General features: G+C 46.5%; 2 protein-coding genes across 8 annotated transcripts in view; one reads left to right on the top strand and one right to left on the bottom strand.

Annotated features, from left to right (window-relative positions):
- Positions 1-19,501, top strand: part of gpatch8 (G patch domain containing 8) — a 33,204-nt gene extending 13,703 nt beyond the window's left edge. The window contains exons 1-9 of one of the 7 annotated variants that reach the window (XM_083676307.1): positions 1,939-2,791; positions 2,935-3,007; positions 6,973-7,001; positions 8,767-8,808; positions 11,497-11,564; positions 11,699-11,785; positions 12,633-12,776; positions 13,026-13,156; positions 14,318-19,501. In XM_083676307.1, coding sequence (XP_083532433.1) covers positions 11,538-11,564; positions 11,699-11,785; positions 12,633-12,776; positions 13,026-13,156; positions 14,318-18,170 — 4,242 coding nt within the window. In that variant the 5' untranslated portion in view covers positions 1,939-2,791; positions 2,935-3,007; positions 6,973-7,001; positions 8,767-8,808; positions 11,497-11,537 and the 3' untranslated portion in view covers positions 18,171-19,501. Of the gene's footprint in view, positions 1-1,938; positions 2,792-2,891; positions 3,008-6,972; positions 7,002-8,766; positions 8,809-11,496; positions 11,565-11,698; positions 11,786-12,632; positions 12,777-13,025; positions 13,157-14,317 lie in introns of those variants that run through there. The other 6 variants (XM_083676306.1, XM_083676304.1, XM_083676305.1 and 3 more) reach the window with 6 other exon arrangements.
- Positions 19,502-20,278: 777 nt separating this feature from the next.
- gosr2 (golgi SNAP receptor complex member 2) lies at positions 20,279-24,490 on the bottom strand. The gene is made up of 6 exons (XM_083677030.1): positions 24,334-24,490; positions 24,073-24,137; positions 23,039-23,147; positions 22,295-22,427; positions 22,005-22,145; positions 20,279-21,458 (listed from the first exon to the last, which is right to left on the bottom strand). The coding sequence occupies exons 1-6, from the start codon at positions 24,360-24,362 to the stop codon at positions 21,297-21,299; spliced, it is 639 nt and encodes a 212-aa protein (XP_083533156.1). The 5' UTR covers positions 24,363-24,490; the 3' UTR covers positions 20,279-21,296.
- Between the last annotated feature and the right edge of the window lie 1,436 nt (positions 24,491-25,926).

The raw sequence follows: 25,926 nt of genomic DNA on the forward strand, positions 1-25,926 counted from the left end.
TTGAACCCCTCCCCCCATGCACTGTGTCAATGACAGCACAATGCACATTACCTCCTTACCACCGCCCTCTTCCTGTGGATTTCTCTTGTTTGGATAACATTTTCTTTTTATTTCTCCTATATTAACAGTAATCATGAAATCAGTGAATTTATTGACATGCCTACCACATTTTTGTTTGTGTACAGTATTATTTTTTATTTCATGGCAAAAGAAAGATTTGCTTTTCTCTTTTTTTTTTTTTAAAGAACTAGAAAAGCTAGAAAGAATTGCAGTTGAAAGAGTTAGTGACTGGCCGGTTTCTTACGTTGTGTCACGTGTGACTGTTCTTTTGACAGCCCAGTATTTTAAAGCCAGGTTCGTATGGAAATGCCTTCACTCCACTTGCACTGCTGTTGGACTCGCCGTCGTTGCTTTCATCCGTCCGTCCGTCTCTCTGTTTCTTATTTGAGTGCATTCACCTGTCGTTCAGCACGCAGCCTGCGCATCATCTCCGCCCTCACACTCTGCTCAGTCCATTTCGATTGTCTCATCAATCTCAGCAGTTCGTACTGAAGCCCACCCCCTCCCCCTCCCCCTCCCCCTCCCCCACCACCACCACCACCACCACCAGCCCAACCTGTTTTTCCTCACTCTCATTTAGAGGCAGAGGCAGCGGTAGAGTTAAGGGTGAGAGTTTTGGACTATTGGTTTACACACTTATTTCTCCTCACCAACCCAATGATAAAGGTGGTATTAGATCAGCTACTCCCCCCCTGGCCGGCACTTATGGTTGTATGTAGGCTGTTGCACCATCCTGCTGCAGTAAGGATTGAAGCATCCCTAGCAATAGCAGGGAGGAGCTCACTGCAGCACAGAGAGGTTGCAAGGGATCATGGGAGCCGTAGTCCTGCCGTCTGAAGTACATGCGCTTTGGCAGCACTCCAGTCTCCCTCCTTATTTATATCGGCTTTCGCATGATCTGTCTAGCAACCGCTGTGAACATGGTTACATGGTGACTCCCATGCCAGGTGAAGTATGACACCAGTTCTAGTTCTAAGTGAGATCCTTCCTCACCCTCCTCCCAGCATCTGATGCCCAGCCGGGAGTCCTCTCTTATCTCAGCTCAGAGCGGAAAAGGATCTGACAGGCGCACAGATACAGTTCATATGTCCATTCCCAGGCCTCCGCTCTGCTGTGTGTGTTCCTCAAATTAGACGAGAGGAGAAAAACACACCCAACAGAAATAGGGGGTATTACAGTTTTCCCTGGGGGTACGGAACAGTCTTTTATTTGCTCGACTCCGAGAAAAAGGAAAATGCCGTTGGCTGTGGAGGGAAGCTGCCATTTCCAAAAAATTGCTATATTTTAGGTTATGGGAGGTCACTACTCAACCAAAATTGGAAATTAAAAGGTTTTGTGAATGCTCAGCAAACGGGGGGGGTTTAAGGGGGGGGGGCACCAGTTTGGATAGAAATGCCACAGAGTCAAAGAACAGATTTTAAATCAAGCCTGACAAAGGCAGATGGGCGGAGATGCAACGTGTGCTGTGTGCGTGGCTACCACCCCTGTCACATGCACTAACCCATACTGCCACTGCCCACCCTGTCACACACCTGTAGAACTCCACCCATGCCACGGCTCAGCCTGCTCCATCCTAACCCTGCCCTTTGCCCTCTCTTCGTCAAGACCTTTGACCCCGTCCAGCCATCACCTCTCTGTGCTTGGGCCCATCTCAGACTAACATCATTGGAGTTGTGTTGACCCCTGCCCCCTCCTATGTATATGCACCATATACAAAATGATACTAACAACGACGTCTCTTTTTGTTAAAACTCTTAACAAAAAGCTGCATGCTGTTTTACTGTTTGGTTTCAACCCCTCCACTTAACTTTCTGTTTTTGTGAAATTTGACATTTACTCTCTTTGTGATTATAAATATCCTTTTTTTTGAGGTTCTTCTAGTATGTTTTTGGTAGATTGCAGCACTCTGGTGAACGGTAGACAAGCTTGGAATAGTTATAATCACAACTGAAACAAACCTCATTGTTTATGTTTATTTGTGCTTGATGATGTACTGTAGTGTGTAGTGGTGGGATGGTCTTGCATTTCACTTAATTTTTTGTTGTTGTTGTACTGCTGACCCATAGCGATATATAACAGTCTCAGTCATGCACACAATGTCTCTCCTCTACACACGCACACGCTCACAACCCCCGGGCCTTGTAATGGTAACCCAAGGCCCTCTTAGCACCTCCTCTCTTCTTCTCTCTCTCTCTCTCGCTCCCCCTCTCTTGCTGTATTTCTTTCGTGACAGCTGCATATGTTTCGTGGTGCTCCCTTTTGTCATGGTTATGGAATCACAGCAAGCTTGGAGTTTCTGGTCCTCTTTCTGTTAATGCAAGATTTCCATACCTGTTCCGTTTCCTTTTTCTATTTGTTTGTGTATTAAGATATCGCTGTACAGCGGTTCATATATGTATGAGCGTGTGATACATATATTACCGTCTCCTTTCTCCTCCTCCTCCTCCTCTTCCTTGTCTCAGTTAATGTATTTGTCTATGTTAGCACAATGAGTAGAAATGCTCTTCCCCAGTTTGTAAGCCCTAGACCTCCGAGGTTTTAAACAGCACCCCTGTGTTAGGGGTAACCCTTTCTGCCCCTTATTGTGGACACAGATGCTTAGAGGTTACACAAACCCTTTCTATCCATCATTGTTGAAGGCTTATCCCTCTTCTCAATCTCCCACCCTCTATCCCTCCCCTCCTTCACCTCTCCTTGTGCTGGAAGACACTGATGTCACACGGTGTAGGAGGTGATGATGATGATTATTATGGTGATATTATGATGTGATAGGAGTTCTGTATGTGTGAGTGTTTTTTGACCCGTGCCAACGGGGAAAGCTCTTCTTATTATTGGAATATTTTTGGTCTTTTTCTCCTCTGTTCTATCTGCCAGGATAACATCGGGCACCGGCTGCTTCAGAAACATGGCTGGAAGTTGGGGCAAGGACTGGGCAAAACCATGCAGGGTAAGGAGCCACTCTCCCCTATCTCTCTATCTCTCTACCCCCCTCTCTCAAATGTGCACTGGTACTATCTCTACACACCTCAGTACTCCTCTGCCTCACCCCTCTCAAGGTTTTATTTTACGTTTCTTATTTTTGGTTACAACTGTTCCTTTCTATTTCTTTACCACCATGTCCTTTTTTTCTAATCTCTTTTATCTGTCTTCTTCATTTGGTAGGAAAAGAAAACCGATCAGAGTATTTTGTGACCCAGTTGGTCCTGTCGGTCTTACACTGCCTTTCACTTGGAACCAGGTGTAGATATGATAGTGTAAATGAACCCAGGGACAGGACAGGAGCAGTGAAGGGGGCAAAGGGAGGGAGGTGAATACTGCTTGTTATTTGCGTCATTGCTGTTCCCTTCTCATGATGCATTTAGCCTAGAGCAGGTCTGACTAAAGTAGGGCAGAGGTTTTTTTTGGCGGGCAATGCGGACGGTTTTTACGAGGGCGAACGGCTGTCCGCACACACACTCGCACCGATGCTCCCAAGCTCCCTTGAGACAAATTGCCCTCAGCCAACAGGAGCTGCTGTTTGTTCTTCTCTGTCGTCCTGTAGAGTCTTTTTACCCATTCTGAACCTGGGTTTGTCTGCTTTCCAGATGCGCTCCAGATCAAGGTTAAAGTCAAATGCTGGGTGTAATTTGCTTTGAACAATTGGCGTTTGGAGTTTTGGAATGTTATCTACATTTTTCAAATATCCTGTCTAGCATGCGTCTGATGGTATGAATTCGCACTTGCCGTTGCAGAGATTTGCTCTTGTGGAAGATTGCAAGAGTTACCATAACTGATGAGATCTTTATGTTACCAGCATTATAACAGCAGTAATTTATGCCTTCCCGTTCTCTCTTCCTCAATCTTATATCCAGTAATTCAGGCAATTAAGTTGATTAGATTGGAAACTGTTAATCTTATCCCTCTTTTCAATTGAATTTATTGATCTTTCTCTGGTAACTGGTTCACTTTAAGCAATTCTGTTATTTCAGGGTTTCCATGCATGCATACCGATGCCAGTGAATAACCTCCTTATTTTTCGGACTGTGAAATCCTCACACTTGAAAGACTGATTTTGATCAGACTTAACTGAATTATGATGCGTCATGTTCACTGACCGTGGCTCATCACAGACTATGGTCATTTCAGTTGACTTGCAATCTTACAGCTTCTGAGTTGAGAGACAGTGTTAAGACTACAGTTATTACAGAGGCTGTTTTTGGAGCGTTCTTGCCTCAGGCATGTATTGTCCTGGTGTAATTAGCGTACTCTACAATGACATGCTGAATTAGAAATCCTCTAGGCACTCCTATAAATGTGAAAGTATTGGATGGGTGAAAGCAATATGCCGAAAAGTCTACTCAACGTACCAGAGGACAGGATGGAGCAATTGCCAAAGATCAGATACTCGTATACGTCAGATATATACAGGAGTTCCAAGAAGGTATGGGCAAGAGAGAGACCCTGGGCTACATACAGTTGTGTCTTAGTGGGCCTGCAAGCTTTTATGTCAGTGTTTTTGTGCAGGGCTTCACCAGTGTGCTCTATCTTTAAATGCACTCAGAATCACACACAGCACTCAGTGCATTCTTCAGGATGGAGAGCTTACGACTGTGAACTGTGAAGGCTGTGCTAATAGTTTTTTGCCTCTATAGGCAGTGATTGGCTGGAAGTATTGACTGGTGCTGCGCAAAGGGGGGTTTGTGATTGGCTGGCAGTATTGACTGGTGCTGCGCAAGGGGGGGTTGTGATTGGCTGGCAGTATTGAGTGGTGCTGTGCAGGGCAGGCTGGTTGGAGAGAGCTGGTTGTCTGGGTGGGGCTTAGCCCACCTCAGCACTTCATTAGCTGGGCTCAGCTCATTGGCTCAGTGGCAGTGGTGCAGGGCCTTGGCTTGTCTCCACTGAACTCCTGCTTGTTACATTCCCTACCCTCACTCCCACCTCCTCTCCTGCTCTCCTGCTCCCTCACGTTCCCCCTCTCCGTCCCCCTGATATATAGTGTTGTTTTCCACCAGCAGCTTTGAATGATGTCATTGTTGGCGGGCTGTGTTGTCCATGCAGTCTACTGAGGGTTTGTTTAGAGTGTGGTGACTGTGGTTTTGTTTTTACGGGGTGAAGTCCAGTAGCCCTAACCCCCTTTCGACCACCATAATTCACTCCTTTTATTCAGTTTTCCTCCACCCCTCGCTGTACCACTCCTCAACCCCCGTCACCCCTTCTCCTCACACACAGCCCTCTCCCCATGCACCCAACAGGAAGCATCTGGGCTGAATTACAGCACGTTAATGAGAAACATCCCTGAGTGCAAAACGCACTGACTATCTCTAACCGATTTGCGTACACACACACACACACACACACACACACACACACACACACTTAGTGGCTCTCCCAACCACATGACTTTGAGTCATGAAAGCCTTTGTTTTGGCAGAGTCTCTGGATACCTTCCAGCCTGAGACAATTCATCTGACTCACTCATCTCTCACACTTTTACGACTGGGGAGGAGTCTAAATGTCCAGCTCTGCACCCTGCACAGGTGTTAGACATGTTGAATTGTGTCTTGAAAATGTGACTATATTTCACTTAATCATTCCATTCAAGGTCAAACTGACTAGTGAGTGACTACTGTAGATATATGCCACAGAACCAAGAGTCGTAAGAGTATCTTTTAGAGAAAAAGGCGTTGAATTTTGCTAATGCAATTCTACACTCACTGCAGTAGCTTCAGATGCATCAGGCCTCTGCACTGCATCACAGCCAGCCTCAGGTTAGCAGTGTGTACTGTATGTGTGTACAAAATGCACTGTACACATTTTGCTCTCTTTAGTTTGTGCCTGCGTCTCTGTCTAAGGGTGTAACTCGACTGATTTATCTTGTGGTAAATCTGTCCCACCCTCCCAATTGGCCCCACTTTGCCAGGCATTCACTCAGAGGAATGCCACACAACAGCCTCAGACGAGCGTTGCATATATAAACAGACAAAGCTCTTGTTCACCTACTTTTGTAGCATGTGTTTCTTGTACCAGTCACTCAACCTGTCTCTATGAACTTCACCTGCCCTGACAAGTCATCGTTTGGCTGGCTTGTTTACTGTCACAAAACAAGGCATGGCAAATTGAAATGGTGATCCTCCTAGCAGACTAGTGAATCTCAGAGCAGACTCTCTTGTCAGGTCTGTTTCTAAGGAGCTCGTGTAGCGATGTTGTTGTGGACGTCCCTGCTCTTCTCTACCTCTTCTCATGGACATATATAGCCTTCAGTCCCCTTTGTCAAAACTGAGCCAAAGCCCAGAGGAGCAAGCCTGGACACTGCCTCCTATGGGTCAGAGTGGCAGCTACCTGGGAATGGGCAGAAAATACGACACTGAGAATGATCCCATTTGAAACGGATAGCTCCACAGCCACAGTGTGTTTGCTGTGTTTGTTTGTCTTAAGTGCCCCAAAACTCCAGAATCGACGGTTGTTTGATGTGATTGGCACATACACTGGGAGTGTGGAAGTGGGCAAGTAGTGCTTCAGTGTCTCCGTTTAGTAGCACTCTTGTGTTGTGTCCGTTGCCGTTGGCATCAGTTTTGTGTGGTTATGTAAGCAGCCAGCTCTGTGGGTAGATGAGTCTGTGGCAATGCATGTCCAATTGTTGTGGGGATTAATGGGCCAGTGTTTGAACCCAATAACTGTGTACAAATATTTCTGTGTACAAAAATCGACTTCGAGGAGTGGACTCGCCACAACACGATCACGTGATAACGGGACGATAGAATCTGTGGGATTGTGTTATACAGGATTATAATCTTCCTCTCCTTTCTCTCCTCCCTATCAGAAGAGAAACCTTTTTGAATTTTGAATGAATAGCAATGTGTCCCCTATGCTTTAAGTTTTCACTGTATTGACTTTGTTCTTACTCTTCTTTTGTTCTTTTTGCCCCTTTTTTAGGTAAGGTTTGTTGGATTCCCTCTGTCAGAGTGAGTGTGAGTGTGTGCGTGTGCGTGTGTGTGTGTATGTGTGTGTGCGTGCGTGTGTTTCTCCCACTCTACAATTTACCTTAATGTAACACCCCCTTTACAATGTAGGCTAATGGCCTCTCTCAGCTTCCTCCTCTTCGCTTTATAAATCACTAAACTCTCTTATTTCACTTGGCACAATCTGCTCACGTACATCGCTTTGATTTGAAAAAAAAAAGCAAAGCAAACACAAAGATCCAATTAAAATCAAGATTGATCTAGTAACCAAAGATTGCATCACATCCTGTAGAATCATCCGTTCCAAGTCTGTAGATTTGTGTTTTTCCCTTTGAGTGTCCGTGGCTGCGATTGGGGGTTCTGATTGGCTGTGACCACGGCTTAGTCTTTGAATGGCTTGCAGAGTAGACAAGTTTTCCCCCCTCTGCCTGTCTGCCTGTATCTACTTCCAAACCTGTGAAGTGGGTGGGGGTGTGTGTGTGGGTGGGTCTGTGTGGGTGTGTGTATGCAGTCATAATGTGGGACTGAGATGCGTGCGTGCGTGTGTGTGTGTGTGTGTGTGTGTGTGTGTCACTGATGGGGCTCTAGGTATAACTTACAGGGAAAACCTCACACCACCCTCCTGCACCCAAAATGTCTCTGTCCCTGCCATGCCCTCCACCGTCACACACACCCATCACCATCCCTTCTCCCTTTGCCCATCCTGCACAGCATGCTTGTCCCAGAGGTGCAGTCCTGCCTGCCTCAAATGTGTCACAGTCATCTGGAGCTTTAAGCAGTGCTGCAAGTGCTACACCCAAGGGAACCTATAATCGATACTCCATGGGGCACTTCTCAAATTCAGGCCCCAAGTAATTTGGCCAATCTTTTTTTTTTTTTTTTTTTTTTTCTTGTTACACGCTAACAGTGCCTGATCAATTCTCCTAAACACTGCTCAAAGCCCAGTTGACCCTTTTTCAGGTACATTTCTGTATATGTTCACCATCCTGGGGGTAAGCAAGCATGTCTCAAAATGAGCTTGTTGGCGGTGGGACAGTCAGGAAATAATAGGGAGTATGCTAACCAGGCTGACAAGCTTCTGTGAGGCAAGCGGGACGGAGGGGAGAATGGTGGTTGTGTGTAGAGTGGTGTTGTCAGGGTTCAGCTGATTGTGACTGCATGCTCATATAAAATGAGGCATGACCATTACTCCGTACTGTACCAGATGCTCCTAATAGACATCTTATTTTTTTTACACTTTGCAAGCATGAACTGTGGGACGGTGAACTCACCCTGTTCTCCTGTTCAGTGGATATGTCGTCAGACTCAGCTGTTTTTACAATCACCCCCTACCCCTCCCCCTCCCTCTACCTTTCGAGTCCCCCAAGAGCACTTATCTGATGGGGATGTTATTGAAGCCAGCTGTTGGTTTGCAGTCTTTGGGGTAGGGTGAAGGGTGAGGGGGCGTGGGGTTTCTACAGATATCGGGGTACAGGATTTTGGGCTTACCCCAAGAGAGGTACAAGGGGTCCAGCTCCACACCCTGGAGGGTTTGTGAGAGCAAGATGGGGCCAGGCTAGGGCGGGACTGGGACGGGTGGGTGAGAGTGGTGAGAGGAAATCCCTGTAAGCACCCAGCCCAGAGTGAAGAGAGGACAGGTTGGCTCTGAGGCCCCCTTGTACTGAAACCCCTAAAAACCCCACAACCCCCACTCCCAACCCCACCCCACCCTCCCTTCTCTATGTGCCTCAATCTTCCTGCTTAACCAATTGGTGTTTCTTTTTTACAGCGATTTGATCCTGCCCATGTTGTGCTGATGGTAAACTTAGTGGTAAATGTTATTTTTCCCCCGATTGAATTGTTTTTATTTTGTTTTAGTTTCTTTTCTCCCATTTTTAAATTTTCATTTGTTGTTTTCCCGTCATCAGAGCACCAATGCTACATAGGCTTTCAATTCTCTCTGTATTAGTCTTCATTCTGCTGCTTGTATATTATCATATATACATATACATTACTCTTAGAACATTCTCATTTGTTTGTTTTCAGTTTTTTTTTTTTTTTACATTGTGATTCACACCCCGTGATTTAGATGCACACTTTTTTGTCGGTCCCTTTATTTTCCACTGGAATGGGTAATGCTGAAAGTATCGTCACTGTGTTTTAAAAGATGGTGATAGTTGGGGACAACTGTAATTGTTTTTTAATCATAATTTCTGAAGATTATGGGCCTGGATTGTGACTCCTCCCTCATGTTCCTAGTGAAAGGGGCCAGTGGTGAACTCAACTGCAGTGGCCTGTCCGTGGGCTGGTCGATAGTACGCCCCCTTGTGGTTTTACTGCTTAACATTAGCTCAGACTAATAGCTGAATGTTATCATTAGATGTCATTATCATACATAGAACCTACTCCATAAAAAGACAAAAAACAGGCCTCTTGTGTGTTTCTTTTATGTCTATTATATTGGTTTTGTTTCTGTACGTGGCCCAACATGGACCATGCCATCAGAGCCAACCAGCGGACAGACACTGCATGGGTTTAGGAGTCCAGACAGGTCCTTATGAAATGATACGTGTGCGTCTGACTTCAGAATTATGATTATACCATTGGGCCGTAAAAACCAAATTACATAAGAACAGCATAGAGAGCTGTCGGATAATAACAAACAACATTTCATTGTTACCTTTTTTGCCTCATGGGCTAGGAATTAATTAGACTCACATTTCTATTTTGGCAGAAATTAGTGTTGGGCTTTTTTGGTTTCCAATTTTAACTCCTGAATAAATTAGTTGTGTTGCTAGCCTATTATGGTAAAGATGATTATCAGTCTTTAATTTAAAAATAAGTCAAGACTGGCTGTTGCATTAACATTAATAGTCCCATGGGTAGCTGATGTCTTAATCTACATGATCAAACCATCCATGTTTACTAGACAAAAGTCGAACCCACAGATGTATTGTACCATACATTATTAGTCATGATTTATGTTAGATCATGAACAATGCATGCTTTCTTAGTTTCATAATTAACCTGCCTTCTCCAACCGAGTGAAGAGAGGGTCCATATAGGGTAAACTATGGTGTTCAGTAATACGCAGGCATATGTTTCTGATAGGAGGATTAAGCTATTAATTCCTAGCCCAATATCAGCTGTAGATATGTATCTCTAAAACTCATGCCCAAGGGTATAAACTGACTGTAAAATCGATTCATGGATAATAAAAAAAACTAAAAAAAAAAACTGAAACCAAACTGAAGTGCTAATTGGAGTCTATCAGATTTAATAGTGTACCTGGCTGGCAACAGCCACCGCTGCAGCAGACTAGTCCAAATTCTGTTTTGTGCCTTTTTGTTTTGAGAACCTCTGTCTGTCTGTCTGTCTACCCTCCCTCCCCCTTTACCCATACCCTATTTTATCAGGTAAGTATCTCCCCTCCCCTGCACTGTCACCATGGCGATTCCTGGCCTGTGACGTCACTCCGCTGTAGTTCAGTGCTTGTGTCCTTTTTTACTCCCTCTCTCTCTCTTTCTCTCTCTCTCTCTCTCTCTCTCTCTCTCTCTCTGCTTCGTTTGGCTGATTATGAGTGGATTAAGCAATTATGTGTCAATCTCCAACGTAGTTTTGATTTTGATCTTTTCTGTTTCATTCTGTTTTTGGTTGTTTTTTGGTTTGTTGTTAATTTTTCTAAAGTTAATTTCCTTCTGATCTAGCTCTTTTCACAGCTTACGTAACATGGCTTTAGTAGACTGAGGGGAGAGATTATTATCCTGAGGGGAGAAGGTGTCAGGGTAGGGGAGCAGAGGCTGGGTAGTAGAGGTGTCAGTCAGTCACAGAGCAGTTCAGAGCGGGGTGATGTGTTAGATTAGATGGGGAAGGCTGTACTGTCCTCATCTCTGTGCTGTCGCAGTGGTGCTCAGTAATGTGCAGCAGCTGCGTCAGCCCCCCACAGCCCCTCAGGCACTTATGTCCTTGGTAAACTTAGTGTTCTGGTTTAACAGGACTGCAGCACTGACTAGAGGACGGACGGACGGACAGAGGGAGGGAGGGAGGGAGGAGAAAAAAAGAGGCTCAGCAGAGGGAGCCTGGAGAGAACTACAGAGATACTGCGACAGATTGACTTAAACTCTGTCCCTGCCTCTCGGTCTTTCTCTCCAGTTCACTTTATCCCTTGGTGTCTCTTCTCTCCCTCCCGACCTACAGATTAGGAATCTCTGAACTGCTCTTATGACCTCTACCCATCAGAACTATGATCAGTGCAGCAATTTGGACTTGTCTCTTGATGAAAGAGAACCAGGCGAGGAAAAGTGAACAGGCTAGTTAAGTTGTGCTCTGCCTGGTTGCTATGGTAAGCTGTGAGAATGGCTGGTGTTTGGTTCACTGTAGCTTTCTGGTCTCTTTGCACTTCAAGGCAATATTCTCTAACCCCAGCACCCTGTGCTCTAAAAGCAGACTGTCCCCGATCTGTCCCTCAGTCCTGGTCCCAGAGCCTCACCTCCCCCTCTCTCTGTCTCTCTCCCCCCAGGACGCACCGACCCTGTGCCCATCACCCTCAAATATGATGTCATGGGGATGGGACGCATGGAGATGGAGGTAAGACATTTTCTGTGTGTCTATCTGCTCTTTTCACACTGCTTTGTGTGAAGTAAATGTGTGTGAATATCCCTGAATTGTACTGTTATGTTTTCTGAATGTATTAACTCTCTCTGCTCTTTGTGTGTCTGTAGTTGGACTATGCAGAGGATGCCACAGAGAAGAGGAGAGTGCTTGAGGTGGAAAAGGAGGACACAGAAGAACTGCGACAAAAATACAAGGTGAAGATCTAGCCCTTATGCCTTTCTTTTCTCAAGGTTAAGCTATCTTCCCAACTCTCCTTCAGGCTTTCACTTGCTTCAAAGTGACCCTGTTTTCCTCTATTTGCATTATATTTTTCCAGTTTTCATTTTCTATCTCTCTTTCTCATCGTTCTTGCGTTGTCCTATGCTAATGACTCATAGCCCTGTCTTGGTAAGATTCTGCTGTCATTCTGTGTGGATGCAACATAATCAGCCTTGAGAATCTCAGAGCCTCTACTGTTATGCCACCCCTCTCCCACTACCTATCTCCCTCTCACTCTTTTGCTTGTGGAGAAATGTTCATCACTTCATGGAGTTGGAGTAAATTTGTCTGTGCTGGTGTGAAACCGATTATGAGACTGAGAGAGAGAGAGATGTATTAACACTCCTGAGGTGGTGCTATTTCCTCCCACTAATTCTGTATGTGTGACAGTTAGTGTTAGGACAGCTGGCAACTGACAGAAGCTGGTACACTGATGATCATTCAGCCACAAACAGACAGATACTCAGTCAATGGAGCTATATGAATGCCCACACTGGCATGGATGTGCACCAAGGAATGTATTTGAGTAGGTCATGTGTCAAGACTGGATAGATTAATGACGAGCTGCAAGCATTGTCTTTTCGCAAAGACTCTGGCTTGATAGTGCCAACTGGAAACAAGGACATGACTGGATTAGATTTGAGGCCTCATGCTATTGACCTTTTCATTCATGAAACTTTTTCTAAACCTGAATGAAATAATCTGTAATCTTATATAGCTCTGATCTGATTTTTACCTCTTATCTGTATCAATGTCACTCACTCATGTCTTTCTCAAAAATAGGACCAGGTGGAAAAAGAGAAAGCCATTGCCAAGGCATTGGAAGACCTGAGGGCCAACTTCTACTGTGAACTGTGTGAGAAACAGTACACTAAGCACCAGGAGTTTGACAACCACATCAACTCTTATGACCACGCTCACAAGCAGGTGAGGACCTCTATCCGCACATTTCTACACTCCCATACACTCAAGTAATATCCCAGTAACTTTATTTAAGAGGAAGGAATCTATCTGAAGGGAGAGGGCTCAACAGAGGTGATGTTGCAGCAACATTGTCCTTGGTGTGGATGCAGAAATAATTTATTCTTCCCTCTGACCCCATCCATCTTCATCCTGTCCCCTTTCTTGTCCTCCTCTGATACCTCTCCCTCCTGCCCTCCCCTTGATGAACTGCAGAGGCTTAAAGAGCTGAAGCAGAGGGAGTTTGCACGAAATGTGTCATCGCGCTCCCGGAAAGGTGGAAAGAAGCATGAAAAGATGCTGCGCAGGCTGCATGAGCTGGCCGAGCAGAGGAAACAGCAGGATCGGTAAGGACATCATACCCACAACTGCCCTCTACTGGCTGGAATAAAAGCTAACTAAATGATAGGGAGGTAGGTAGGTAGGTACTTCATTGATCCCCGAGGGGAAATTAAGGCGTTACTGCAGCTCACATCACAAACAACAAAATAAAGTGATAATAGAATAAAAAATAAAATAGACATCTGAAACATTATATACAGTAAGAACAGTCCAGTATGATTTAACATACCCCAGCCTGACTCTGGTCACCCCGATTGAGCCAGCCGGAGGAGGATTTGTACAGTCTTATTGCGGCAGGCAGAAAAGATCTCCTATAGTGCTCCTTACGTAGTTGTAGTAGTCTGTTGCAGGAGCTTCTCTGCTCTGACGCAGTATCATGTAGGGGAGGGATGGTCCATAATGGCCAGGAGTTTGGTCCTCATCCTCCTATTGGCCACCTCCTCCACAGTCTCCAGGGTGACACCGAGGACAGAACCAGCTTTCCTAATAAGCTTGTTCAGCCTCTTGGTGTCACCTTCCTTGATGCTGCCCCCCCCAGCATACCACTGTGTACAGCACTGCACTGGCCACCACCGACTGGTATAACATGTTCAGCAGAGTCCTGCACACGTCAAAGGACCTGAGCCTCCTCAGGAAATAAAGCCGGCTCTGGCCCCTCTTGTACAGGACATCTGTGTTACCAGTCCAGTCGAGTTTATTGTCCAGTTGCACCCCCAGGTACTTATAGCTCTGGACCACCTCCACGTCCTCTGCCTGGATGGAAACAGGAGATATACATTCCTGTACACACTACACTGGAGATGTCAAAGAATGTGACCCTCACAGTGCTGCCAGCCTTATCTGAATGGGAGTGAGCTCTGTGTAGCATCATCCACACCAATGTCTGCCTGGTAGGCAAACTGCAGGGGGTCCAATGATGTCTTCACTAATGACTCCTAATGAGTAGCAGTAGTGTGGCAGGTTCTGTGACTGCAGCACTACAAACATGTCTGATTTTCATGTAATAGTCAATATAGTCTTTTAGAAAGTTCAGTGTTAGAAATCATAGGGAAAAAAAGTTGGTTTATAATTCCGACATCTTATACCGGCAATTTGTATGTTATATTAGTGTATGTGCTCCAAGGTTAAATATGTATCTCACTGCTCCCTCTTATGTTGTATTTCAGTACTCCAGGAAGTGGTCCCATGTTCAAACCCACCACCGTAGCTGTAGATGGGGAGAGTGAAGATGGGAGCAGTATAGCCCCTGAGAGTGTTCCCCTAGTAGACTCTGCCATGGAAGGCTCATCAGGAGAGGACAAGACTGGGCAAGGCTCCCCCAAACCAGGCCCAACCATCAGCTTCTCTCTAGGGAAAAGCAGCTCCTCTCCAACCCCTGCTGGGGCACCCAAGGTCAGCGTATCCTTCTCCTTTGCCAAGAAAGCTCCAGTGAAGCTGGAGACTGCTGCTGCAGTGTTTGCTGATCTCGGAGAGGAGGCCATGGAGGAGGAAGAGGGTCAAGAGGAGGGGGAGAAGACTGGGGGACAGGAGGAGATGTCAGGCAGCAGTACAGAGAGCCCCAAGGAAGGAGGTGACAGTGTGACAGGGACTGAAGAAGAACAGCCACAACAACAGGAGGAGCAACAACAGGATGATGGAGCCTCCCTAGCCTCCACCCTCAACAAGTTGAAGATGATGATGAAGAAGGAGGAGGGCTATGCCGGGCAGGAGCCTGAGTACTACCACTACATACCACCAGCTCACTGCCGGGTAAAGCCCCACTTCCAGTTTCTGCTCTTTATGAAGGCAACTGACCAGTGTGAGATCAAGGCGCAAGAAGAAGAGGATGAGGAAGCAGCAGAGAAGACGACTGCAGAGGGTTCTGAGCAGACACAGCCAAAAGCTAGTGTCTGCAAATCTGATAAGGAACCAGAAAAGGTACCAGAAAAGGCCACCCTAGCACTGGTCCAAGAGCCAACTTCCTCATCACCTAAAGTGAACACTGAGGAGGCCTCCCTGTGCTCAACTGAGACCGCTCCCATAACAACTCCCACAGCTGCGACTGACAACAGCAAACAGGAGGTACCAGAGCTCAATTTGGGCCCTAAAATCCCAACAGGACCCTTCTTTCCAGTCCTGGGCAAAGATGAGAGCACCACCCTGCAATGGCCTTCAGAGCTGCTGGAGTTTACACGTGCTCTGCCCTCCCTCTCCTACAGCTGCAATCCCCTCTACTTTGACTTCAAGTTGTCTCGCAACAAGGGGGCCCGGGCTGGGCGAGCCGGAAAGTCCTCCAAGCCTCCCAGCGAGGGTGCTGAGAAGGGGTCCAAACCAGAGGCTGCTGCCACAGCTCATGAAGGGGATGCTGCCACCACCATCCCTGGGCCCAGCACTGACAAGGAGCAGCCCACCTTAAAGGAACAGAGTGCCCAAGTAGAGGGTGAAGAGCAAAAGCTGCAGAGTAGCAGCTGTGGAGCCAAGAAGAAGAAAAAGAAGAAGAAGCATAAGAAGTCTGGCAAGCACTCCAAACGCAAAGAAAAAGAGAAGGGGGCTGGAGTGGAAGGGGAGGCAGGAACTGAGATCCCAGGAGAGAAAACCAAAAAAAAGAAAAAACACAAACGGAAGAAGAGCAAGAACAAAGTATCAGGCGAGGAGGAGGAAGAAGAGGGAGGAGATGACGAAAAACAAAAGGTGGAGGAAAAAGCAGCTGCCTTATCAGTTCAGCCTGCAGCAGGAGCTACAGGAACAGAACCTGGGAAGAGGAAGAGACCCACGAAGGAAGTGCCTCTCAAGTCAGGAACTGAGGAAGACGGGGCAGGGAAAAGCACTGACAAGGCCAACCCCTCTGAGGAGCACAATGGCACCAAGCGACTGAAGACTGATCCCAAGGCTCCACCCAGTGCCTCCTGCTCTTCCTCTGCCAAGAAGAGCCCAGGTCCTGGCAGACCCCCCAGCAGTGAGAGTGAAGAAGATGGGGGCTCCTCCAACCAGCGCTCTCACCGCCGCAGGTCCAGCCCCCGGGAGCAACGTCGGCACCACAGCGAGGACTCTGGCCGCTCACGTAGCCGCTCGTCACACAGGGGAGACCAGCGGGGCAGCAGCCGACGCCGCCACCGTGGAAAGGCTTCACGCAGCCAGTCCTACTCCAGCAGCTCTGAACGCTCCTCAGGAGGCAGCAGCGCCTACAGCCACCGCAGCCACAGCTACTCAGACAGCTACAGCGATCACAGCAACGGAGGCCGCAGAAGGAGGCACTCTAAACGTTCCACTGACTCTGAGTATGAGCGACGGGGCAGCGGAGGACGGCGCCGGTCCAGGAGACGTCACTACTCCTCCTCTTCATCTGAGGAAGACTCTCGCTCACGCTCCCGTAGCCACAGCCGCAGAAAGAGGCACAGGCGGCGGCAGAGGAGCAGCTCGAGGAGCTCCAGCAGCAGGAGCCGGAGCAGTAGTGCTAGGTCTTGGAGGCGCAGCTACAGTCGCAGCCACAGCTCAGCCAGTCGCTCCTCCAGCTCCACCAAGGGCTCCCCTCAGCGCCGGGCACAAAGAAGCCGTGCAGACAGCGCCACGCGTCGCCGTGACTTCAACCGTTCACGTATCTACCGCTCCCAGTCCCCTCGCTCAGCCTCATCACGAGGCCCCAACCGCAACTCCCAGAGTCAGAGGGCAGGGGGATCCCGTGGAGACTGTGGGGGAGACCAGAGGAATTCCTTCATCGCCCGCCAGCTACTGGACAAGATCCAGTCTAGAAAAGGCTCTGATGACCCAACCACAGGGACCAAGTCTGGTGGGAAGCTGAAGGACCCACCACAAGGCTACTTTGGGCCCAAACTACCCCCAGCTCTGGGTAATAAGGCCATGATGCCCCTTTTTGGTAAGCTCCAGGCAGGGAAGAAGCTGCCCTGTGTAATACCCCTGACTCGGCCAGACGATGGAGAGAAGTCAACAGCAGGGAAAGGCTCCGAGGCAGGGGGAGAGGTGATCCTGGTGGAGCCTATACGGGAGTTCCCACCCCCACCTCCACCTCCCCCTCCACCAGTTCAGAAACTAGAGGAGACTGTCCAAAACACAGTCGTCCTAGAGGAGGCACGCCATCCCACTCCTGACACACAGATACTTCATGAGCCCCGACCGCTGTTTCAGCAGGAGCCCTCGATGCTGATGCCCCCGTACCAAGGCGAGCCGGGACAGGACCCCTCCCAGAACCCCATGATGGAGCCCCTCATGTCTGACATGCAGCAGCAACCGCTCATGCATGCCTACCCTGGTTATCCCCCACCCAGTCTCGAGGAGGATGACATGGGCATGGAGCCAGAGGAGGATGGGCTGGCCCCACTGGAGAGCCAGCCCATCACCTTCACCCCAGAGGAGATGGAAAAGTATGGCAAGCTCCAGCAGGCTGCCCAGCAGCACATCCAGCAGCAGTTACTGGCCAAGCAGGTCAAGACCTTCCCCTCGGCTGCAGCTGCAGCAGCCGCGCATGCAGCTGCCGCACATGCAGCTAACATGGCCCCAGCCCCCCCTCCCCCAACCCTGCAGCAGATCCACATCCAGCAGCCAGCTGTGTCTGCAGCCTCAGCCACCTCTATCACCACAGTACAACACGCCATCCTCCAGCACCACGCTGCCACTGCTGCAGCCATGGGCATCCACCCACACACACACCACCCTCACCACCATGCCCAGCTAGCCCAGATGCACCACATCCCCCAGCACCACCTCACCCCAATCTCACTGTCCCATCTGGGCCACTCTCTGGGCCACACCCTGGGCCACCAATTACAACATGCTGGACTGATCCCTGCCCACCACACAGCCTTCCTCAATGGCCAGCCCATACACATTATCCCAGCCTCAGCACTTCACCACCACCACACCCCCTTAGCCCTACACCATGTACCACATGCGGCCCTCTACCCCACACTATTCGCCCCCCGGCCAAGCCAAGCTGCTGCTGCAGCCGCCCTGCAGCTCCACCCCCTCCTACACCCCATCTTCTCAGGGCAGGACCTCCAGCACCCCCCTAACCATGGCTCCTGAGGAAGACCTCCACTAGAGCAGTGTGTCCAGTGTCCACATCAGCCAGAGAGGAGGGTGTTTAAGAAGAACAAGCCGGGTAAGAGGGGTCAAGTTAGACAGCTATAGTGGCACTAATGTGCAGGCTATGACAAGAAGGAGCTTGCCACCATCAAGCTGGCCACTATTATACTACTGGCCACTACGGGGTGCTGCCTGTGCAGAGGTAAATGACAGACATTTCCTTTGAGCTCCTGAGGCTTTTTATATGAACTCTTCCTAACAAACTGACTTTTGCCCTGAGGTTTTTTAACAGGGTGGAGGTGGGTTTGAGGTGTACCTCGAATCTTGGGTGCATTAACACACAAGGAACCCGTTTTGTTTTGAATGGGAAGCCAGGTAACGAAACCACTGGAGTATTTTTTTTTTCCACACTTTGTTATGAATATGATTGTTGCTGTCAATGCTCTTATTTGTTTCCTACAGCCAAAGAGACGCAGTGGCTGAAGCCATAAGCAGAATTGTGTTGTGGGAAAGGGTGAGATGGGGACACGGGAATGACATCTAGACTGGGAACAGCCTTGACTTTGTAATGTAACCTGGTGACTTTATAGCCTGATATCTGTTGTTATTAATATCCAGTTATGTTATCACACGACTACTTGCTCTCTATAGGACCCTTAATTAAACAATTTGTAATACAGTATATTGGTATTGTACATAGATCAGTGAGTAATGTGAAGTATCCTACAAATATGATGGGCATATAAGGGATATTCTTTATTGCTGACTGTAATGAAACGTTGCCCATATGGGTCTAAAAAAATGGTCACAAGTGAGGAAACACATAAGAGATTTGAAGTACTTTGGGGAAGGTCAAAGGTCATGCTCCCAGTGGTATATGGTATAGTATAATGAAACGACTTGCACTGAAATCTGTACATCAAGATGCTGCTTTTGCATCATGTAACAATTGTATGATTGTAGTATACTGCAATAATTGTATTTTTTGTTTGTTTTTTAAATTATTTTCCAAAATGCTCCTTGAAAGGAGACGTGTTTTCCTCTTGTGTAATTTTGCTCACTGTAAATAAAATTGCTGTAGTAAAACCCAATAACATTCTAAAGGTTTGTAGCTACTGTTTAAAAAAAAAAAGAAAAAAGAGAGAGATATAGATAATGAAAGATAATGAAATCGCTGAAGGAAAAAGAAGATGGATAAGCATGTATGTTTGATCAAGGCTATCTGTATGGGAATGGCTGGGGTGGCAGGTGATTGTACCCTGCAAAAAGCAGCATTGGTATGTCTTTTTTTAATCTTATGATGCATCAGCAAATAAAGAGTTTTGAGTTCCTTTGTGTCCGTCTTTGTTTTGTTTAGCAGATGTACAGGAGAGATCAGTCCCGAGTGATCTGTGTCTCCAGGGTTGGGTTTGTAAACTCACTGACTTCCTGCAGGTCTCATTGTCTACAAGCTTTTTGAGATGACTGCATCTTGTAAACAACCCTTAAACAAGAGGTCAAAACTTCTGCCCTTTTGGCTTGACTAGTTGATATAGGCATAAAAAGTATTGTTAGGATATGCAATAGGATTGTAACATCTGCTTTGTATTGACTGTGCTCTTGGGTTATGGAATGCTGAACACTGAACAGTCACTAGATGGTGCCAGAGATTGGTGTATGTTTAATGCTGATCTCACCTTCGAGTTTACTCCATGGCCAAGTCAAATGTCCCAGTTAGTTATTATTACTAGATAGGCATTCAACCTGAATAGTGGGCTTGGTATCCTGTAAGATTTGACTGACTTAACATGGCAGGGGTTCCTTCTGTATTCCGCCCCCACTCAGAAGGCGGGATGGAGTCAGGACAGATCCTGAGACTAGGCCCCAAGTGCTAAAGCTTTTGAAAGCTTCCAGTAATTCTATTTTGAACAGTAGAACGGAAAGAACTCCCAACAATAGCAATGCAGTAGTAAAACCCTGGGATGTTTTTGTCGAAAGGAAATTCACCAATAAAAGAGATTTATTGAACTACTGGGTTTGCCTTGAATCTATTGTCTAAGTCATGGGACTATTAAATCTAATACCATAGCTAGGAATATGGACATTCATCTCACAGACAAAACAAGACAACCGTTTGAATGTATTTATTCTATTCAGAGTAACAATTTGAGATCTCCCAATTGGAGTCTTGATTGCACTCGCAGTATACAAGAGCCAAGCATAATTTCCAGAGTTTTACAGGGGGCGGCAACAACACATTAAATTAGATGTCAGATAGTATTCACATTGACATTATGAAAGCAGGGATGCAAATTGTTCCATGTTTGATAGATTCACACTGTTTGTTTTATTTCCATTGCTTGTGTCCCTGTTAACCACCCCCTTCATCCCTGATCTCTTGGTTAATCATACATTGTTGTCCTGTCCGTACTCTACAGGCAGCATCATTATGACTATGTGGTAATGTGAAGAGTATGATCAGATAAAGGCTATTTATCCAAAGAGCTCCTCTTCTCTGCCCATGAAAAATCATCCTTATTAGGATAGAATGGAATCAAGAGTAAAATAACGATTCTGAGATGTTCAGGAGGCATACACAGAACCACCCTCAATAGCATCCGCTAGGCAAGGCAATGCAATGGAGAACTGCTCATAGGGAAGTACGGAGGCAAGTTGAGCTAGAAGGAGAATTGGTTGATAAAAGCAACCAGTCAGTACAAATCGTAACCTTCTCTTTTCACCAACCTACAGCCTCACATAGCTTGGCATCCACAAGTGTCTGTACAGTGGATCATAGTGAATGGCAGTGGTTGGTGAGCTGGAATTTTGATCAGGCAGTTCCATACCCATGTCCTTGAGTTTTAAGTAAAATGAATATAAATAACACTGTATGTGGCCATTCTTTAATTGAGCTTAAGATCTAACCACTTATTTTTTACAAACTACTCTGCAGTGGTTGAAATTTGAAATTGGTGGGAAATCCAAGGAGATCACGGAACTTTGATAATTCTTTACCTTTCAATCTGATCCCATACATTTAATAAACACTTATCACAAGGTTATTTTATCACCGTTCACATGTCATATGGGCTATTGTGCAAAAATGTCCAAGACAGATGCAAAACTGCTGTTGCAAATAGGTCATGGTCAGCCCAGGTACTTGATCACCAGAAACATGACCACACAGGTGGCCAGAATGCCTCCCACCATGATGAACTTGTCCTGGGTCGCCCTCTTCTCAATCAGTCTCATCACTGTATTGGACAGCCCCAACATGTTGGCCACATCCAGCATCTTCTTATGGGTCCCCTGCATTTAGGGGAGACAAGGAGAAAACATTACCTTGATGAAATATGTGACAAGCAGTTGCAGTTGGTTGTCTTGTTGTTTGCTGTAGTTTCTACATGAATATTATATTGCATTGCACATATTAGGGACTCATTATCTTCAGTTTATACTCCAGATAACCATAACCACCCTCAATTCAACTGATTCAGGAGAAGCTGTAAGTGACCACACCCACCCTCTGCCCCCCCTCAGTAGTTTCTCACGGGCAGGCAACCAAACGATCTGACCCCGCTGATCACTAGACACACCCTGATAACAGGAGGCCCAGAGCAGCATCAGGAAAAGGATCTCCTCCCTGGAAACATGGACTCGCTCCTACTGACCATTCTCTCAGACACACACACACTCTCTCTCTCACTACTGAAAACAGAAACTGTCGGTCATGACTTGTTTTGGAATATTGATGCCTCTCTTTGGGACACCATCAACAGACACCTCCTTTGCCCTTTCACATGGAAAGTATTCTTTGGCTAGCTCCCATATAAATAAACACACACACACACACACCTTTAGCGTGCCCCTCTGGTCTCTCAGTCCATTGAGGATGCTACTGCCACTTCCCAAGAGGTCGTCCATGCCTCTGTGTGCGTTGTTCAGGTTGGTGTTGAACTGTAGCGTCTCGTCTATGGGGATGGAAGTGTCTGCGTCCTGCAGGAACAATAACAGTTCCAAAACATTCCCTGATAGACACATTCAGGTTTTTTAAACAGCGATTATTGTGTTTGATGCTACATGGGAGATCATCAGTATGTTGTTTTTGGATTGTATCTGTTTTTTGAAGGGGACACTAGACTAACGTTTGTTGTGAAGGTGCGACTCATGAGTTCTTCCCTCTCACGATCCTGTGCATCTCGGGAGTAGCGCCTGTGCTGGTAGTTTCGCAGGGCCGTCTGAAGATGCTGAACATCATACTTTAGCTGGTCCACCCGACTAGGGAGGGAAAAGAGAGAACACTTTGCTTAGAGTGTAATCAGATTAAATCAAACATGGTCAAAATGTTAAGCAGTATGCAGAGACTTCGCCCTCAGCTCCACACAACCTTTACCACTGTGGTCTCACTTCTTTCTCACAAACTCATGACATCTCGTTTAGTAAAATATGTCGGTTACCGGTTCACAATAAAAGCTTTTCATCATCACTAAAGTAATTCAATATGTCTCCTTCCTTATCCATCTGACCTCACTGGAATGAGAAGGAAACACCTGAGGGCCCATCTCCACAGCCTCTCCCCTCTCCTGAGCATCACCTGTGCATCATTCTCCCCAGTGGCCCCGCTGGAGCTGTCTAGAGATCAGAGGAGTGCTGTGGGATGTGTCCCCTGGGGCCTGTTTACCCAGCTCAGAAGTGACGCTTGCCCAACGCGGCAGGAATGCCGTGATGACGGGGCTTCCGACGGAATGTTTTCACAGAGCCGCATTGCCACAGGCCATAAGAATACTGCATGTTTCATCTGCTCTGCCCCTCCCACCTTTATGAAACATTAATTGCCCTGCTACAATATCTCTGGAGTTATGGGTCACCAAGAGGGTTTATGGACTCACAGTTTGGCATTCTGACGACGGTTTGGCGGTTCTTTGCTAGCCAGGATCTCCAGGCGCTCCAAATGACTAAAGATCTGGTCAATTCTAGCCTGAAGTTCATTCTCCAACACTTGAAGAACAAATAAACACACAAAATCAATTGTAATACATCCAAGTAAAGTTGAGTCATGAACATAAACATTAAAATAGAGAGATCTATTTCATATTTTTGTGTTAAGTGAAGTGTGTTGATACAAACCTAATAAATCACACTAGCCAGATTTTGTCTGTCCTTATTTCATACTCATTTGGCAATTCCATGAGACAGCCTAGCTGATTTAGGTGAGTCAGACAGGGAAGAAAACTAATTTGTTATTTCCTCAAAGTCAAGATCGAGTTGATGAATTAAACAAAATGCCATGAACATAATCTTCTAATAATATATCAGGATCATTAACATCTTCTGTAAATAATAATTATTTGAAGTTAAGATATGAATCAGCAGCTGTTACACCCCTCATTTCACTCTCAGAAGTTGAGATTGAAGATACCATTTGATTCCTGGGTAACAGCCTTTGACTTGTGGGAAGCTTTTATCTGCCCCTTTTGACGGACCAGCGCCATATTGTCGCCCACCCTTCTCCCTCATCAGTCCTGAGTGACTCCTCGGACGCACAATGCATCCCTCCACCCTTTAACATCGGAGATGATGTCATTGTCACGGGCGGCCGACTGGCTGCCACTATAATCTATGAGAAGCCCTCCAGTCCTCCCCCCACCCCTGTTTCCTGCCCTGGCACCAGCCTGGCTCAGAGACACCGCCCACCTCCAAAAACAATCAGCAGGGCTACGCACCACTCACTGGAGTTACAGTTCATAAATCACAAGTTTCTATTCATTTCCTAAATACGTTCAGTAGCATAGCCTTTATAACTGTATAATCTGTAGTATTTCATGAATTGACCAGGAATTGACACAAGCAGCTTCCACTGGGTGAATTAGATAGATTGTGGCGTGAAGATGTACATGGGTCTTGAACGAGGTGGTCAACTCACAGTGGACAGACTGACGATCTGTTGTCTCCAGTCGTCCCATATGTGACTGCACTTCCTGGATTTGTCTAATAAAGAGACGACAGAAAGTAACTTGGATGGAGCAATAATACAATCAACACGATTCAGAGGGAGATCATTTAGTTAGATATGTTAAAAGTAATTGTTAAAGTAAGGAGACTTAGCTAGATCAACTAAATATCAGCTAGGCTAGGTAAGTATGCTACCTTACATTTAAACATGAAACTGGGTAGATATACTCACTTGTTTGTCTGATGATAAAGTGACTCCATTTTCCTTTACGTCTCAATAAAGCTTAAATGTTCCTTGGTCGATAATTTGAGCAAAACCGTTCCCCTGGTTTTATTTTCTAAATCAAAAATAGAAGTCCTTTAGCAACGCACACGTCATCAGTTCAGAATATTTGTGTACGGAAATGGACAAACGGAAGCTTGCCGAACTGAAAGTAGTGAAACCACGAGTAAATGACGACAGCGACACGAGGAGGAGGCAGTTGGACATTTCGAAGAGGAGTTCAAGGAAAGCAGACGTTAAAGGTAGCCTAACTGTGGAAACCTGGGGATCTCAAGAAAAAAATGCAAAGTTAATACATAAATGATGATTTGGCTGTATTCTGCATTTCACACAGTTTCAACAGTACAACACCCAAAATATGGGAGGTATTTTATATTTATAAAGTGGCTGTGTGTGAGTGTTTTGGATGAGTGATTCTTTAAAGCGTGTATCTTTTTGATTCATTTGATTCAAAGACTCATTGAACTACACATTTGCTGCTCTTGACAGTTATTGATGTCATATTTCATACCCTTAAGCTGAATCACTGGCAGTTGTGCATTCTGTTACCACAAAACCATTCTCTCCCCCTCAATCCGACCAGGCCCTGAGTGAGGCATAGATTTATCTGTTGACGGGGAGGCACATGTGACAGGAAAGACTTAATGAGAAGATGTCTGGAGGCTAGGTTTTGTCAGCTCACTCTGGCTTTGTCTAATTATCCCTTTTTCCACAGATTGGTGTCGGAATACGCATGTCTGTCCATCTCAGAGCTTCCCTCCTTTGCCCGCGGTCACAGACACTAACAATAATGATATCAAACTTTCCATGGGCAGATGTGATTGGGAGAAGTCACAAACCGCTGCACCCAGGGTGGATGAGGTAAGGTGACGGATTGTTTCTTAAGCTGTCCATCAAATTTTCTCTCTGCCACTGAGTGTGTGAAAGAGTCATGGTTTGATTTCCCAGAATTAATCTGTGAGTGGTATTTTCTTTCCCTGAGTTTTTTACAATAGCTCCTTGGAGATCCAAAATAGTCAGAATCATCCCGGGGCGCTCCCTGGCACCCTTCAAAACCACACCTCAATCGGCTCACTCCCACGCTCTCTTCCTGCCACTAGGGTCCTATGAGTGTATGAGCAGGTATCTCTTGGTCAGATACTTTATGTGTAGGGCAGTTGGCTCTTGGTGTCTGTAATACCTGTTATTGTTGTTTACACCAAACAGCAGCACAGCCATCTAACAACGGGGAGGATGGTTCTCTGAGCCTTCTGGGGAATGCTTGACAGTTGTCTCTCCAGGCTACACACTTCTCAACAGAGGCCCTTTTTAATCTTCCCCCACATGTCGAAAAACATGATTCCTGTTCATGCCACTTCTTGCTGGTGCTGCTCACCATTTTCGGTTGTCATAACAGTTCCTTAGGGCAGTGGTGGGATATGTGCAGATTTAACTTGTAGCTCAGAAGAGAAGGGAAGGAGAGAAAGATAGAGAAAGGGCCCCGAAAAGCCCTTTAGCAAATTATGTGGGGAGTACTTGCCTCTCCTCCAAGGTCGTGAGGTC

The sequence above is a fragment of the Argentina silus genome, assembly GCF_951799395.1.
Source record: "Argentina silus genome assembly, chromosome: 9".
Lineage (NCBI taxonomy): Eukaryota > Metazoa > Chordata > Actinopteri > Argentiniformes > Argentinidae > Argentina > Argentina silus.